This window comes from Engraulis encrasicolus, chromosome 9 (assembly GCF_034702125.1).
Source record: "Engraulis encrasicolus isolate BLACKSEA-1 chromosome 9, IST_EnEncr_1.0, whole genome shotgun sequence".
Classification (NCBI taxonomy): domain Eukaryota; kingdom Metazoa; phylum Chordata; class Actinopteri; order Clupeiformes; family Engraulidae; genus Engraulis; species Engraulis encrasicolus.
In genome coordinates this window covers 30659418-30674905 of record NC_085865.1, presented here as the reverse complement: position 1 = coordinate 30674905, position 15488 = coordinate 30659418, and the positions used below count along the sequence as shown (strand labels likewise).

Below are 15488 nucleotides of genomic sequence, written 5' to 3'. Positions count from 1 at the left end.
GACCTCTGTGGTTGCTACCAGTATCCAGCCTGACCCATGGACTAATTTCAATGTTGTGAGACAAATACCACAACTGACAGAAATGAGACCAGACAAACTCAGTGTTATTGAGAGGTGGAGACATTTAAACACATGAAGATACATACATTCTTCACCATTTGTGTGTTCAGGTGCACTTTATCTATAATCTGTTACAAATGTCAGGATGGCTTAGAGAGCTTCACCTCCTTAAAGATGTGAATATACAAACAAAAAGACACATTTGCATGTGTAAGAACAGCCAACACAACAGGATGAAATTAGTCTGGTTGTACATGAAGCGTTGTACTCCCACTCGTTCTGTGTGTGTGTGTGTGTGTGTGTGTGTGTGTGTGTGTGTGTGTGTGTGTGTGTGTGTGTGTGTGTGTGTGTGTGTGTGTGTGTGTGTGTGTGTGTGTGTGTGTGTGTGGGCACGCGTGCGTGCGTTGCCTGGTTACCACCAGACCTAATCACAAATGAGATCAGAACGATTGTGTAGAACTAAAGGCAGTATGGGGAGTTCCCAGGCTAGTGCGTGCGTGCGTGTGTGGATGCGAGTGAGTGAGTGAGTGAGTGAGTGAGTGAGTGAGTGAGTGAGTGAGTGAGTGAGTGAGTGAGTGAGTGAGTGAGTGAGTGAGTGAGTGAGTGAGTGAGTAGCCTGGGTGGCAGTATGGGTCATCTATGTATCTGATATTCAGACCACATCACCTACTTGAGACATTTGTAATACATTAAAAAAGAGCGTGAAAACAGGTCCACTGTCAGGAGGAGACAAATATATAATTGCCCAGGGCCCAGATTTGGGTCAGCATTGAGACAGGGGCCTTTTCAGTTGAATTTGTCCTGGGCCCAGTACAGTCAAACCTGTCAGTGACCCTGATTGAAAACTAGGAGAGAATATTTGGTAGTACTTGCAAAACTAAATAATCTGTGGTACTATGGGTAGATTGCGCACAACACTGGTGGCAGACCATACTGCATCTAAAATAACCACTCAAAGCATGTTAAGTTTCACTTTTGTTTTGCTGTATGCATGTACGTTACGGGTTTTTTTTTTCACATGGCACAGCATTTCAGTTAGCCTCACTCTGCTCGTTGTAACAGTGTATAATGTTCACCTTCAGCTGCACAGGCCGCCCTACTCCTTCAGGCAGTATCTAAGATCAACCAATACAGCATCTGAAGAAACAAATATATTTTTCTAACAGAATAAAGTCACTGTGAAATATTGCAGCCAGGTAAACATAAAAAAGTAAGTTGCCCTGCTGCCTTAAGTTTGTAAGTTAACTCAACTTGAGAAAGCCTTGAATTGAGTTAAGTCTCGAGTTGAGTTAACTTACAAACTTAAGGCAGCAGGGCAACTTGCTTTTTATGTTTAACTGGCTCCAATGGTTTACAGTGGTTACTGGTAATGATAATCTGTATTGTCCCACTCATTTATACAGTGATCCTGTAGTATTGTTTCATATACAAGTAGGTGGGATGAGAATACTGTAGAGATGCACCGGATCCTGATTTTTTGGATCCTGACGGATACAGGATCCACTGCTTAAGATCCTGCCAGATCTGGAACCGGATACCGGATCTTATGAAAGGGTTGAAACACTTAGCCTACTCGCACATGTGGGCCATTTTTATTACGTTGGCTCAAACTATTTTTTAGACTCATTGTCTTACTCTCACACTGCCTGCAACGGCCGCTTCCGAAGGGCTTTCACTCCATGCAGCTATTGGGGTTGTGAAATACTGACTGACCCTGTGAAAAACCCTATTATCCTGCCGGATACGGAACCGGATCTTGGATCCGGTGCATCTCTAGATGAGAATGAAGCTCATCCTCTTGTTCCTAAAATAAATTTCAAGCAATCAGTCATACTGGTAATGTATACAGTACATGTACCTCCCATTCTACCCACCACCAATTTTTCCATGTGGTTTGGCATGGGGAAAGTGTGGTTCTCACAGAATAATCATATGTGTTTATTAAGTACGTGTTGGCTGTTCTCTTGAGGTACAGTATGCTTCATCTAAATGCTTTCACGAATGCTAAGAATGTCCATGTTTATTTTATTTTACATACAAAAACGTCATGAATTGTAGCAGAAAGGAATGTCTCAGGTTTTATCAGGTCTTGCCTTATCCTGATATAGTCCCTTATGCCTCTTTTCCACTGCTGCTTTTCAAGTAGGCCTACAGCTCGACACAGCGTGACTCGTCCACCACTTTTTGCTCTTCAATTGAGCGGTGTCGTGCCCAATCGAAAAGCAAAAAGTGGCAGCCGAGTTGTGCTGTGTCAAGCTGTAGGCCTACCAGAAAAAAGTGGAAAAGAGGCATAAGACTGTTTACACTTCTCCATACTTTTATCTCCGCCAAGGAGGTTATGTTTTCGGTCGCATTGATTTGTCTGTCTGTTTGTTTGTCAGAAGGATAACTCATAACGTTAAGGACATATTTGGATGAAACTTTGTGGAGTTGTTGGAAATGACCAAAGAAACAAGTGATAATCCGGATCACGATCCAGACCCACAATTTTTTTTAAAGATTCTTCAGCATTGTGGGATAGGTGAAATTTTGACATTCCCGTTTCTAATTCCACAAAAAGCAGACAGAAAGACTTGGAAAAGATAGGGTGTCACTAATAGGGTATTCGCATCTGGTCCTTTTCAGCCATTTAAGTGAACTCAGACCTGTGACTCAGCATTTTCTGCGAATATGTGAATGCTCCAAAGTGTACCCAGAGCCCTGGCAAGTGAACCGTAATGAAACCTTTATTGACATGGTCTCAGTACGCTTATGAGTCCTGACAAGTCATACTTGTGACTCAGTCCTCTTTAAGAGGACCAAAAAGTGATCCAACAGCAAAAGGACTCAGTTCTATTTCTGTTCATATTGTATGTGTAATGGAGCGCTGCTCCTTTAAGGGAAGTCTGACGCTGCGGCACACGTCACCACGCCGCTCGTAGAGGCTTATGGGAAGTCTCTTCATAAACACTGCCAGTGGCTAGTGTTCGGTAGGCCTGCGGGGTTCTCCTTTGCGCGTTTCGTCGCCACCGGCGAGTGCTGTGGTTGCTTCTCCCCTCGCCGTCGGGGGGAGTGCGGTGTCCAGTTCAGATCTAGGAGGTGTGGACCATTTCTTGTCCTCGTGAGTATGTGGACCATTTCTTGTCGCTGTTTGTGTGCTGGCCAGCGGCTATGGAGTAAGGAAGTGGACTAAAATATGTGTGTGTGTGTTCAAGCAATCCGTGCATAATTGGGAAATCTGTGCGTCTTTGAGCATAAAATAAATATTTCCACATGTGTTTTACTGGTTTGTGGTATGAAATTGTCAGAATACGAATTGAAAAGTTACGAGTTGAAAAGTTACGAGTTGAAAAGTTACGAATCCAAAAGTTACGGATACGAATTTCCCTAATCTCACGTTGCTGACGTCATCACACCACAGCCACAGCTCTAGAACCTCGATGCTCGAGCCGCTCGAGCCAAGCGCTACGGTATGTTGGCGGCAGAGGGAACTACTACTACTCTAGTAAACCCCAAGAGAGCTTCATCAACGGACAACACAAGAGAAATGGCGGATCAAAGTCAGGTATGAGGGCACTTTGGGTCTTGTAACTATACTGATAAAATACTTAATTGTTCTGATAGTAAAATGTTGGCGATGTATTCATCAGTAGATATGTATCTCTGTTCTGTTCAGTTAAACGATATCCTGGAGACAGCCAGGAACCTGGTGAGCCTGCTAGGCGCTATGGATCGTAGCTCTAGTGCTGCTAGCCCTCAGGGTCAGAGCAGGCAGGTGCAGGTGGAAGGGCAGGGCCATGTCCAGGCAGGGTATGTATTGTTTTGTTACTGGGAGAATGTCGGAAACCTGGTGAAATAGTAATGGAGGTTAAGTCAATCCCAAGGTATTGGTAAATCATCTGACATGAGTCCGGAGAAGTAGTCCTTATTTTCTTCAATGACAGCGGTTCTTACAGTAGCCTAGATGTTCCTCTTCGCTCAGGTTACCTTCACCAGTAGTTTTATCACTCAACCATGTTCTTGAAATACTTAAGGGAGCACCTTTGTTTTTTTTGTTGTAGTTGTCTGTTTTTTGTTTAACTTGTTGATGGGCAGTTGTTTATCTAACGGTATAGGCCTATTAAGGACACGCGAGATGAAGTGAGGTGAAATTCAGTGTTCCATTCTGACTGCTCTCAACCGTGATCACCAGGTCCTCGCGGCAAATCAAATGTAACCGTTATGTCAATAAACAGTGAAACTTAATTTCTCTTATGTACAGATGTTCCAAGAAAACTGAACGAAAAGTCCGCGACACCAAGCTTAAGAGCAACGGGAGCTTGGTGTCGCGGACTTTTCTTCAGTTTTCTTGGTATTTTTTTCTAGTCCTGCACCCAATCTTTTTGAGACAGATGTGCGTGTTTTTCTCTTTTTGACAATACAGATGTTCCAAACACAATATTTTTAAATCTCAACATATCTTCATGTTATTACATGATATTGTGTCAACATAAATGTTACACAAAATTACAGAATAATAGCTCTTTTGGCTGGTATCAAAACAGTGTAAATCAGTGCATGTGTGTTGCTATATGCCAGTATCATTCAAACTGTATATTGCTGTCTTTGTCAGGCAAGGGAATGGGCAGCCTTCTGGGGCACAGCCCCAAAATGGGCAGCCTGAAGGCCGTCGCTCTGTACAGCAGGAGTTGACGAGGTACGTTTCTTTTTGCTATAGCCTATGGATGGAGGTGGTCAACCTAGATTTCTCATCTGTCTGTGCTCACAATAACTTAGGACATGGACTTGAACATATCAACGTATCAACAGAGCCCTATTAATAAACCTCTTCTATTTTTAGATCTTTTCCTGGTCTCTTTCGCAGGGAGGCGAGGGGCAGAAAGCGGTTCATGCCCTACGGAAAGCCCCAAAGAAATTTCATGGTAAATTTCTTCCTGCTCGACGAACAGCGCCTCAGGACCCCTACTGGTGAGGAGGAGCTGCAGCTGATGCTGGCTGGCCTGGGGAAGCGGTGTGTGAGCGTGTCAGAGGACGCTTCACACTCCAAGGTATCCATAGTGTCTTGCTACTTTGTCTGTATCTGTTAACCTATATCCACCAAGGACATGCAGATGCAAAGCCTTTATATGTTGAAATGTGTTCTATAAGTTGACAGATTTACTGTTGGAGGCCTTTCCCAAGTTAGCCGGCGTCTCTGGAGGCTGGATGGTACATAAATCCTCAGGTATAGGCTGCTTGTCTATGTTCAGAACAGCTGTGGACTGTGTGTGTGTGTTGTGTGAGCAAGAGATCAACTATGTTTCTTATCTTAAATTTCATGTCACTCCAACTTTTCAAGTGGGGTATGTCCTTACATGTACTGTATTTCAACTGTAAATTCAGGGGCTCTCTCATGGACATCAATAACAGCAAATTTACCATTTTACAGGTGGAGGTGGACAACGAAAGCTAGTGGTGGTGCCTCCGGAGTCGGAGGGTTACAGTGGGCAGCAAATAAGATCCGCTTGCAATAATGGGAAGTGCAACCTTTACATTGCCCCCATTCAAGAACAGATTGATATTACTCCATTACCTCCTGATGCGAAGGAATTTAGGAACATGCCAAAGGCGGCTTGTGGGAAATGTGGCGTTATGGTGCCTCTTCAGGGACTACCGGGGCACATCAGCAATTGCAGCAGCGTAGAGGACATAGAGGATTTATGCAGTTCCTCGGAGGAGGTACTTTAAAAATAGGTTGTGCATTATTAGGTTTGATAACTGTGGACCTCATTGAATAACTAAATGTGTTTCTCATATGTAGGAAGGTGATCCAATGACTCAAATGGTGAGATTTGTTTATTTGTATATTGAAAGGGTAAAAATCAAAATGCCGGATGTATTTCACTGGTGTAGCTTTATATTTTTGTGGTTTTGTTATTCTCAGACTGCAGAATGTCCTGTGTGTGGCATGGCCTTCCCCGCACACTTAATTGAGGCTCATGCTGCGGAGTGTGGTGATGCCTCAAGTTCCAACGAAAGGTAATGCCCTTGTTTTACACTGATGAGAAATGTAATGATTATGACCCATTTTTGTACCTTCATGTTATATACCAGCTTTACTGCCAGCCTTACACAAAGCCTTTTTCATTTCTCCATGTCTTCTGCTTTAAAACAGATCTTCTCACCTTGTCCACAGTGAGATTGCCACAGTGGCCAACACTATAGTACAGAAAAGGTGTGTGTGTTGGTATCATATTATAAGTGGACAACAAACATTGATCGTCCCTGTACATGCCCTTTAAACATTGATTGTCCCTCTTTCATGCCATGCTTTATTTATTTATTTATTTATTTCATTTTCAAGCACGGAAGATGTTCTACATTTCCTAGCCGATCGTGTTGATGCTGCCAAAGAATTCCGCCTTTGCATAGATCGACAGGACTTGCTGGAGAGCACCCTCAGTCAGTGGCAAAAAAAAAAAAACTCATCTCCTGTCAACGTCCTGAAGGTGGTGTTCCTGGGAGAAGCTGGAGTGGACACGGGGGCACTCAGAAAGGAGTTTCTGACAGGTAAGCCTTGTGTGTGTGTGTGTGTGTGTGTGGGGGGGGGGGGGGTTGTCATGGATTAATGAAATGAAGAGGTGTGTGTGTGTGTTTTTCATAGACGTTATGACTGCATTGGAGGACCGCTTTTTTGAAGGGCCCGGGGAACAGGGGAAATGGCCAAAGTATTTAACAACAGACCTTGAGACCAACAATTTCCGGTTGGTGTTACATATATTGCATGATCCAAGAGTTTGCTTGTTAAGTGTTCAAACCCAAATGAAAGTGAAGTGTGTGTTTGTGTGTGTGTGTGGTTTGTCCTGTCACCTAAGTGAAACGTGTGTTTGTTTGTTTGTGTGTGTGTGTGTGTGTGTGTAGAGCGGTTGGGGAGATTATGGCGTTGAGCCTGGCCCAGGGAGGACCACCCCCAGCTTTCCTCAAAAACTGGTGCTACAACATCATATGCCATGGGGAAATTGAACACAGCCAGCTGACAGCAGAGGATGTGGCCGACTGTGAGTCAGCAGAGCTTATTGCAGCTGTAAGTAATAGCAATAGCCGCATTCGAACCAAAGGCAGCTGTCAGTACCTTGTAGTGGACAGGTTTTGGGATTGTGCTATGCAAATGTTATTTCTCTGTTCTATTTAGGTTGAAAACTGCACAGACACAGGGGCCCTGCTAGAGCTGTCAGATGGAATTATCAGCTGTGGCTATTCACGAGTAATTGCATTGAAGAACAAGGCAAGCATCATCCGGTTAGTATTTTTTAAATGTATTTCATTTCGAGCACAGACATTGCACTTTGTTGGTGTTGCTTGCCCCCTGTAGACTTGGATCGTAGCTATGTTGAAAATGCAGGGTGAGAGTATCACTTAGGATTTAAAGGTAAAGGTTCTGTGGGTCATATGAAATGTCACAGCTGCCCGCATGTGGCCCCGCGGCCTGACCATAACACTAATATCAACAATGTTAGTTTAAAACTGAACATTCTTTTTGCTTTTCTTGTAAGGGCAATTGTGCTACACTCTACAATGAGGATAATGCCTATGCTACTGCAGCTGCGGAAAGGCCTACAACTATATGGTCTGCAGAGCGAAATGGCCACCCACCCAGAGGCATGCCATGGACTTTTCGTCCCTGGAAGAGTGGAAGAGGTAAGTAGTTAAACATGTTTTGTTTTGTCCCTAAAGTGCCACATTTTCTGTTAATTGTACAGTGCTCGGCAGCAATGAGCCATTAACTCAATCCTTGAAGTAAAATCTGCCTTTACTTTTTATAGCCAGATGCAGACTTCTTATTAATGAGCTGCAAAGCTCACTACAGCGACCGGGGTACCCAGAAGGAGAGGGAGGAGAGGAAAATAATGAAATTCTTCCAGGACTTCCTGGAGCAGATCGAAACGAAAGGTAATCAACATCACACTGAAATGCATACAGTGNTTTTTGTATGCTTTCTTTCTAGCAGGGTAATGTTCTTAAATGATTGGTGTGATTTTGTTATCACAGAGGTCTGGGAGGAGTCGGTGGACGAGTCCGAAACCAAAGAACTGAAGCTAACGGTAGGGGACGTTTTAAAATGGATGACTGGGATAGCACATGTTCCAATACTCCCTGCAGAGAAGAGGGACTTTATCATTACTATTCAGTTTGATCATAACTGTGCTGAGCACCTTGGGGAACACAAAGTGTGCTACCCCACAGTCAGTGCATGCACACAAACTGTCACACTGCCGGTGCAGCACCTCAGCACCTTTGAACAATTCACCACTGTGTTTGGTAGAGCCGTCTGTGGCAGTGCCGGCTTTCACCGAGTGTAAATAGTATTATGACCAATGTTAATCACAATGTTTGGTAGAGCCGTCTGTGGCAGTGCCGGCTTTCACCGAGTGTAAATAGTATTATGACCAATGTTAATCACAATGTTTGGTAGAGCCGTCTGTGGCAGTGCCGGCTTTCACCGAGTGTAAATAGTATTATGACCAATGTTTATCACAATGTTTGGTAGAGCCGTCTGTGGCAGTGCCGGCTTTCACCGAGTGTAAATAGTATTATGACCAATGTTAATCACAATGTTTGGTAGAGCCGTCTGTGGCAGTGCCGGCTTTCACCGAATGTAAACGGTAGTTTTTTTAAGTTGTTAAAATATATGAATTCACCACTGTGTTTGGTAGAGCCGTCTGTGGCAGTGCCAGCTTTCACCGAATGTAAACAGTAGTTTTTGTTTTTTAAAGTTGTTAAAATATATGAATATTTCATTTACAATGGTTTTCATTTGTGCTATTAAAGAACACAAAGAGGATTTAAGTGTGCAGACATTTTTCTTTCTATTGTACAGTTTTTGTTTAGTTAGTGTGGTCCGGTTGAATACAGGTAACATTTATGGTTCAAAGTGAGCCATTTTGGCTTCTGTAACAGCAAAAAAAAACAAAAAAACAATTGCCCTTTATTTGATTTACCATGAATTTCTATGTAAAGAATTTCAATGGTCAAAAACTTGTGAACAGACATACACACCAACAAATGATTATATGAATGTGATATACTCAAGTTTTATTTACATTGAGTGAAAACATTGTAATACTAATTACCGGTAGATGTAACAATCTGCAACATGGTGACATACAGGTCTTTCCCAAATGATGCAGAATCTGCCAGAGGATTGATAATAGACCTCACGGCTTCCATTGCAGCTGGAGCAATGGGGCACTCATATTCTGGGACTCGAACGCCAAAATCATTTGAGACCGGACCAAATGACTCCCAGTCTGTCCCGAACATCTCTGGGTTCTGTAAATACTTAAAACATAATACACAAATGTTTTTTTTTTAATACATTCAGAAAACAAGTACTTCACAAAATAATGGTAAATGTTGGATCTCTGACACACTTGAGAAATGTGTTGGCTAGCTATACAGTGTATCTGTCTGGCTACACTTCATGTAGGGGGGGTATCAGGAATACTAGGCACAGATTTACAACTTAGTATGCATTTTTATTCGGAAGCTACTAGCAAAACAGCCAATAATCGTGATATACAAACCTCAGATTCTTCAGCTTCCACATCAGTCATGTGCCCCAAAACCCAGAGTTGGTTGGGGGTGAGTCCACCCTCAGTCCTTAAAGGGTGGTTATCCCATGCCTCTACAAAGGTATGGAGGGTGTTGGCCAAACGCGGGATGAAGATATGGTGGGCACAGAACAGGTGAACAACATTGGACAAATCCAGCAGGCCGTCTTCCTCAAGACTGTGAAGCACCTCATAGAACAGCTGAGTGGCGCTGACCCAGACATCTCGCCACAGTCGCTCAATTCTAAATTGAAGACAAAACAAATTCATGACTACTGCAATCATAATTTCAATTGTGTTTTCAGTGTATGAGAACACATTGATTAAAAAAAATAACTAGTGGGTAATGATTTGATAACTGCCAGTTCACCTTTGGTTGTGAACGCTCTTTCCAGCTATGAAGCTACCTCTTCCAGTGCCTTTCACGCTGAACATAGCTTCAGCTACTGCCACATTTTCAACACCTTCATCACCTCTGACCCTACAGAATGTGCAAGAGTAGCTCCCATTAGAACATTGTGTGCATACTGAATCAGCAGACAAAGGGGGGAAAAAAGTAATCATGAACAACACAGTTCATTCTACTGAACCACAAATCACCTGGAAGGCCAACCATATTTCTCCACTGCTTCCAGAAAGAATGTAAGAGCTGTGCTCGCTCTGTTGTTGTTTGCTGGCCCCAGGTACATGATCTATGGACACAGATGAAGACAAATACTTGCCAACTAACCTTTTTGTCAGACATTTGTTTTTTTCTTTAGGCTAACACAGACCCATCACCTGGTATTATGAATTTTATGGATGTGTTTAATTTAAAGCATACCTTTCTAGAATAGCCGTCGATTGCCCCGAATATCACAATGTTGTACCTGAAAAGCAAGAGGGAGTCACATGATAATATGTTTACTGCGAATCGAAAATTCATTAGTTACCATTTTATTCCTAAATGTATTCCTCAACTTGTCTTCAGTCAAATATAGAATAAATGTTTAATATATCACTCACATTTTGTCGCTTCTATGCATATTAGTTTAAATGCTTTGACATTTATTCAATATGGGCTATATGGTTTTAAATTAGAATTTGGAAACCATCTAGGGTAGGCCTATAACGTGCCGTGACATTGTGCTTTGGTATGGTGTCTGATGATGGCACTTCAGGAAGTTTACAGTATCAGCTTGTGGTTAGTGTCCATGTGGACCAAGGACAATGGACGGCGGACACAGTAGGTTCTTCTGACAATGCACCCAAGCTGCATCATTCTGTGGAACACCCCGTCAGCATCGACCCGGTGCATGGACTGAGCCACCCGTTCCCACTGGACTTTGTGTCCCTCTGCTCGGAGGCAGCCTTTCACCATTCTGTACCCTGCAAAGTCCAAAAAAATGTTTGAGTCAACTTTAGCCACTAGACTATGAGAATGAGAAAACGGAGGCTACCCATGTTATATTATTATTATATTACTAATTATAGCGTATATTATAGGCATAATACACTAACCGGCATTTGGCAGTCTTGCTTTAACTCTCCGTACTGCATGATCAAGCTCATCATCCGTCATTTCGCTGTATGAGGCTCTGGCACCAGAGAATCCAAGATCGCGCATTCTCCTGGACACCGTTTTCGCACTGACCCCCAACATGCGCGCAATTGTAGTTATTGGTAAGCCCATCTTACTAAAACGGGCCAATGCGTCCTCAGAAATTGTCATCCTCGGGCGTCCTCTTCCGTACTGTGGCGGTTCCAGTAGCACCATTGCCCGTGGAACAGGAGTAAGGGCCGAATTCAACTTTTCCTGGAGGTTTACAATGCACTCCAGTACATCAGGTACAGGGGTGACGGTGGACGCGGATGTCCATATAAACGCCTCCTGATTCATAATGAACTGGAAATAATCCAGGTCAACAGGCTGTCCCAGTATGCCATTAAGCCTGGCCAACAGACGGTCCCTCAGCTGTATCAGCAAAGGCTCCTGCAAACATGAAATTGTATTAGGCTATAGCCTACATTTGATTTCGCATGCACTTGTAAACTAATTCGTTTTTTTTTTTTTTTTTTTTTTTTTTGCATTTACACGGGTATTAGGCCTAGTCTGATGGTAGGCCTATTAGGATTCAACTAATGAACATGCCGAATTCACTCACAAGCCAAGTTTATTAACATTTCATACACAAAGTTTAATGTGCTTTTCATACAACGCCGCCGTAGCTATTAGCCTAGTGATTGAAGACCGATAACGCGGCAGCGGGCCAGTGCCAGCCTATATCTAAACAACACAGCAGATGACAGCACCGCTGATAATAAATTACCCTAGTCAGATAAAAATGTAAATAAATAGCCTACACAGCTGATGAACGATAAAGACATGGTAACATAAATCCATGACAGACAAAATGATTAGGAGAAATCAATAAACTTAATCATTGATAATCATTACACAAATAATACTGACTTACAGGTTCATCAGCTGTCGAAGACCCTTCTGCCATTTCCTCTTCGATTTAAATTAAGTAGGCCTACAATAAATAGTTGGCCTATTAAATATAAATATAGATTTAAAAAGATGTATATTACATACCGGTAGTAGTGTAGGCTACTAAAACTTTAGTACTTCCCAAACAATTTGCTGTTACCGTGGTGATGCCTGTGGCGTGATGACGTCAGCAACGACGTGAGTGGCTCTCCTTTCCTGTACTTGGGAAATTCGTATCCGTAACTTTTGGATTCGTAACTTTTGGATTCGTAACTTTTCAAGTCGTAACTTTTCAATTCGTATTCTGACAATTTCATACCACAAACCAGTAAAACACATGTGGAAATATTTATTTTATGCTCAAAGACGCACAGATTTCACAATTATGCACGGATTGCTAGAACACACACACACATATTTTAGTCCACTTCCTTACTCCATAAGCAGCTAGTGGCTAACTTCGCGTCTGCTGTTCTATAGGTTGTGATTCCAACTTGGCGTCTCTTACTTGGCTAGAGTGATCTCTTGCTTCTCCACTGGCAAGGACTTCGGTGGACAATACCAACGGTTACCTTGCGCCTTTCCCGTCTCCTGCACGCCGGTATGTATTATAGTGGGTTAGCTTGTGCCTTTACCCAGCTCTGACTGTTTGTTTTCTTACCATGGTTGCTAACGACGGCCATTATTATGGTTTCAGCGTGTGGTCGCTACCGGCGCCTCGGCCGTGTACCCCTGTATTGGCACTCCGACTGTGAGAATTGCGCTGCGCATCGGTGCACCCTCATCTCCGGGTAAGGTAACCTCTCGGCAGCAGAATCGTATGATAGTGGGTGTCCTGCTAGCTTGGCTAACGCTCTCCTCCTCCCTCGCAGGTTGTATCTGTGTGGCCGTGGTCAGACACACCACGCGTTTAGGTGCACGAGCGGCGACTTTTAGCCCCGGTTGTGTGGTGCCTCTGGACGCCGGGAACCCGTATCTCGGCTGCTGCTCCGGCCTCGGGAAATTGGACATTCGTGCGTGTGTGTGCGTTGGCGCGCTTTAGTTCAGTGTGTGTGTGTGTGTATGCGTGTGGGCGCTCGGCTCGGTGTGAGCTAGTGTGTAAGCCATTCCACAGTGTGTGTGTGCGTGTGTGTGTGTGAGTGACGAGTGAGTGTGGGGATACCTAGGGGACTGCACTGAGCTGAGCCTCTGGGGTTGGTTTACCTCATGTTTTGATTTTCGTTTACTTTCGTTTGCTGTGCCTAATTTCCTTTTTTTCATTATTTCATCCAATTATCTAATTTCTTATTTAACTGCATGTATTTACTGGATTTTGATTTATTTTGCATGGTTTGCTGATTTCTTGTTGTTTCTGTTTGCCGTGAATTATTTCTGTTTGTTGTGAACTATTTCTTTACTTTTTCTTTTGTTAATCCTGAGGTGTGCCATTCGCCCCATTGTGTTAGCCGTGCCAGCCCCTAGTGGCAAAGTCTGCCAACCTGAGTGTGGGTTCTAAGGCCTTAGGCCTACCAGGTGTGTTGTCTATTGTGAATTAGCGAACATACTTTGGGGCCGGTGTTTACAGATCCGCGGGTGTGGTGGCAGCACACCCACCCCTGCACTTTACTGTTACCGTGAACATACTTTGGGGCAAGTGTTTATCTATCTGCGGGTGATTGCGACAGCACACCCACCCCACTGCACTTTGTGAATTGTGAGTACCTTTTTATATTTTATTACAAAGAGTGAGAGAAATATATTTTTATAACGCAAAGAATAATAAAGATTTGAATTATTAATTGTCACCACTGTCTCTGCCTCCATTGTGCACGAACCTGTGTTTGCCTGGTAATCTATTGTGCGGGTACATTGTGTGTTGGTCCGGGGTATCTGTAACTACCCCTAATTCATTTCCTCCGGGGGCTCCACCCCCGGGGGTGGCGTAGTCGAACTACTTCCTGTAACGGTCTCGCCCACTACATTTGTGTATTACAAAAAGAACCATCGGCTCTTTCTGGTCCAATAAGGCTTTCATGATGTGTCAGTCCTCTTTTTGGTCACACCCGGTCCTCTAGAGCTCTCCTTAAGCGACTACCCCACGACACAAGTGTAACTTGTACGTACTCTTTGGTTCACTTAAAGATGACTGAATTCGGTTCACTTAAAGGGGAATAGGTGTGAAAATACCCCTAGTCACAAGTGTAACTTCTCAGGACTCGCAATAAGCGAACCGTACTGAGACCACATCAATAAAGGTTTCAGTACGGTTCACTTCTTAGTGCTCTGGGTACACTTTGGAGCATTCACATATGCACAGAAGATGCTGAGTCACAGGTCTGAGTTTACTTAAAGGGACACTGTGCAGAAAATGGTCAAAAAGGGTACTGCATCTATGCTGCAAATTGAAACTGGGCTGCCTATTGCCAAATTTGATCTTGACATGAAAGTTTAATGTAATAAACAAATATTTTCTAGTATGGTCCAAGTACAGTCATTGTGGCAGCTAAAAATGGCTATTTTTGGAAATTCAAAATGGCGGACCATGGAGAAGATCCCCCTTTTCATGTATGAAAAGTGCAATTTTTCCAGTCATAATGAATACTTAAAATTTGATGGTGGTGGTAAGTATTCATGAAAAAGGTAACATTAGTGAATGGGCAGCATGAGTGTTGGAGATAAACAACTAAAAATCTCACACAGTGTCCCTTTAAATGGTTGAAAGGGACCAGATGTGAAAATACCCTATGAGCACCATTGGCAAGAGTTGGTGGTATACCATGGGAAAGAGCTCCTCAGGTTTCATGAATGAATGGATAATACTTGTAATATATTCCTTTATGTTGTGGTTTCTGCCAATTTCCTTGGTCAGCAAAATGTATTTAAAGAGGAGGCTTTTCTCCAGTGACCAGTGGTGAATGGAAATGAGAGTGGAAGTTCCCGTAGTTTCGATTCGGGTACTCAAGACACTGGCAGTCATTACAGGGAAACCTGTGATGCAATGCTCAACACAACGAATGCCTTCCTGTGAGTCGATAGTAAGTAAGCATGTAGACAGGAAGCAAGTAGTAGCCATCTTAACAATGCACATTGTCAAGACCTCCACAGAACCCGCTAGTTAATAACCAGAAGAATTCTGTCAAACTTCTGTAAAATAAATTACTAGATTTGGTGCAAATCAAAATAATACTTGATACTTAATACTTGAAATTATTTACCAACCAACAACAATGATTCGTATAATGAGAAAAGACAAACAAAAATTTCACAGTAAAGTTTTTTTTTTTTAACACAAAACCTTTTTGTGGCTGATTGATTGAGGTATGTTGCCAAATATATGATCTTACATCATGTGAAAAGGAAGGGCAAGTGAGTTGGCGGAAGAAAGGCGACGTGGAATTATTTGAAGG

General features: G+C 43.0%; 2 protein-coding genes and 2 long non-coding RNA genes across 4 annotated transcripts; 3 read left to right on the top strand and 1 right to left on the bottom strand.

Moving 5' to 3' along the window:
* The first annotated feature begins 3039 nt into the window (after window positions 1-3039).
* On the top strand, window positions 3040-13886 carry LOC134455107 (uncharacterized). Its single transcript, XR_010036024.1, has 2 exons — window positions 3040-3160; window positions 12583-13886. It is a non-coding gene; the product is annotated as an uncharacterized LOC134455107 (long non-coding RNA).
* Window positions 3682-6585, top strand: LOC134456058 (uncharacterized). Its single transcript, XM_063207491.1, has 9 exons — window positions 3682-3849; window positions 4652-4735; window positions 4904-5087; window positions 5188-5263; window positions 5468-5757; window positions 5840-5863; window positions 5963-6057; window positions 6194-6253; window positions 6528-6585. The coding sequence occupies exons 1-9, from the start codon at window positions 3695-3697 to the stop codon at window positions 6583-6585; spliced, it is 1026 nt and encodes a 341-aa protein (XP_063063561.1). The 5' UTR covers window positions 3682-3694.
* Window positions 6762-7235, top strand: LOC134455106 (uncharacterized). The gene is made up of 3 exons (XR_010036023.1): window positions 6762-6782; window positions 6940-7102; window positions 7211-7235. It is a non-coding gene; the product is annotated as an uncharacterized LOC134455106 (long non-coding RNA).
* On the bottom strand, window positions 9009-11250 carry LOC134455105 (uncharacterized). The gene is made up of 6 exons (XM_063206154.1): window positions 11130-11250; window positions 10453-10997; window positions 10230-10321; window positions 10000-10110; window positions 9603-9873; window positions 9009-9357 (listed from the first exon to the last, which is right to left on the bottom strand). Exons 2-6 carry the CDS (start codon window positions 10552-10554, stop codon window positions 9142-9144), a joined length of 792 nt encoding a protein of 263 aa, XP_063062224.1. The 5' UTR covers window positions 10555-10997; window positions 11130-11250; the 3' UTR covers window positions 9009-9141.
* Window positions 13887-15488: the final 1602 nt, after the last annotated feature.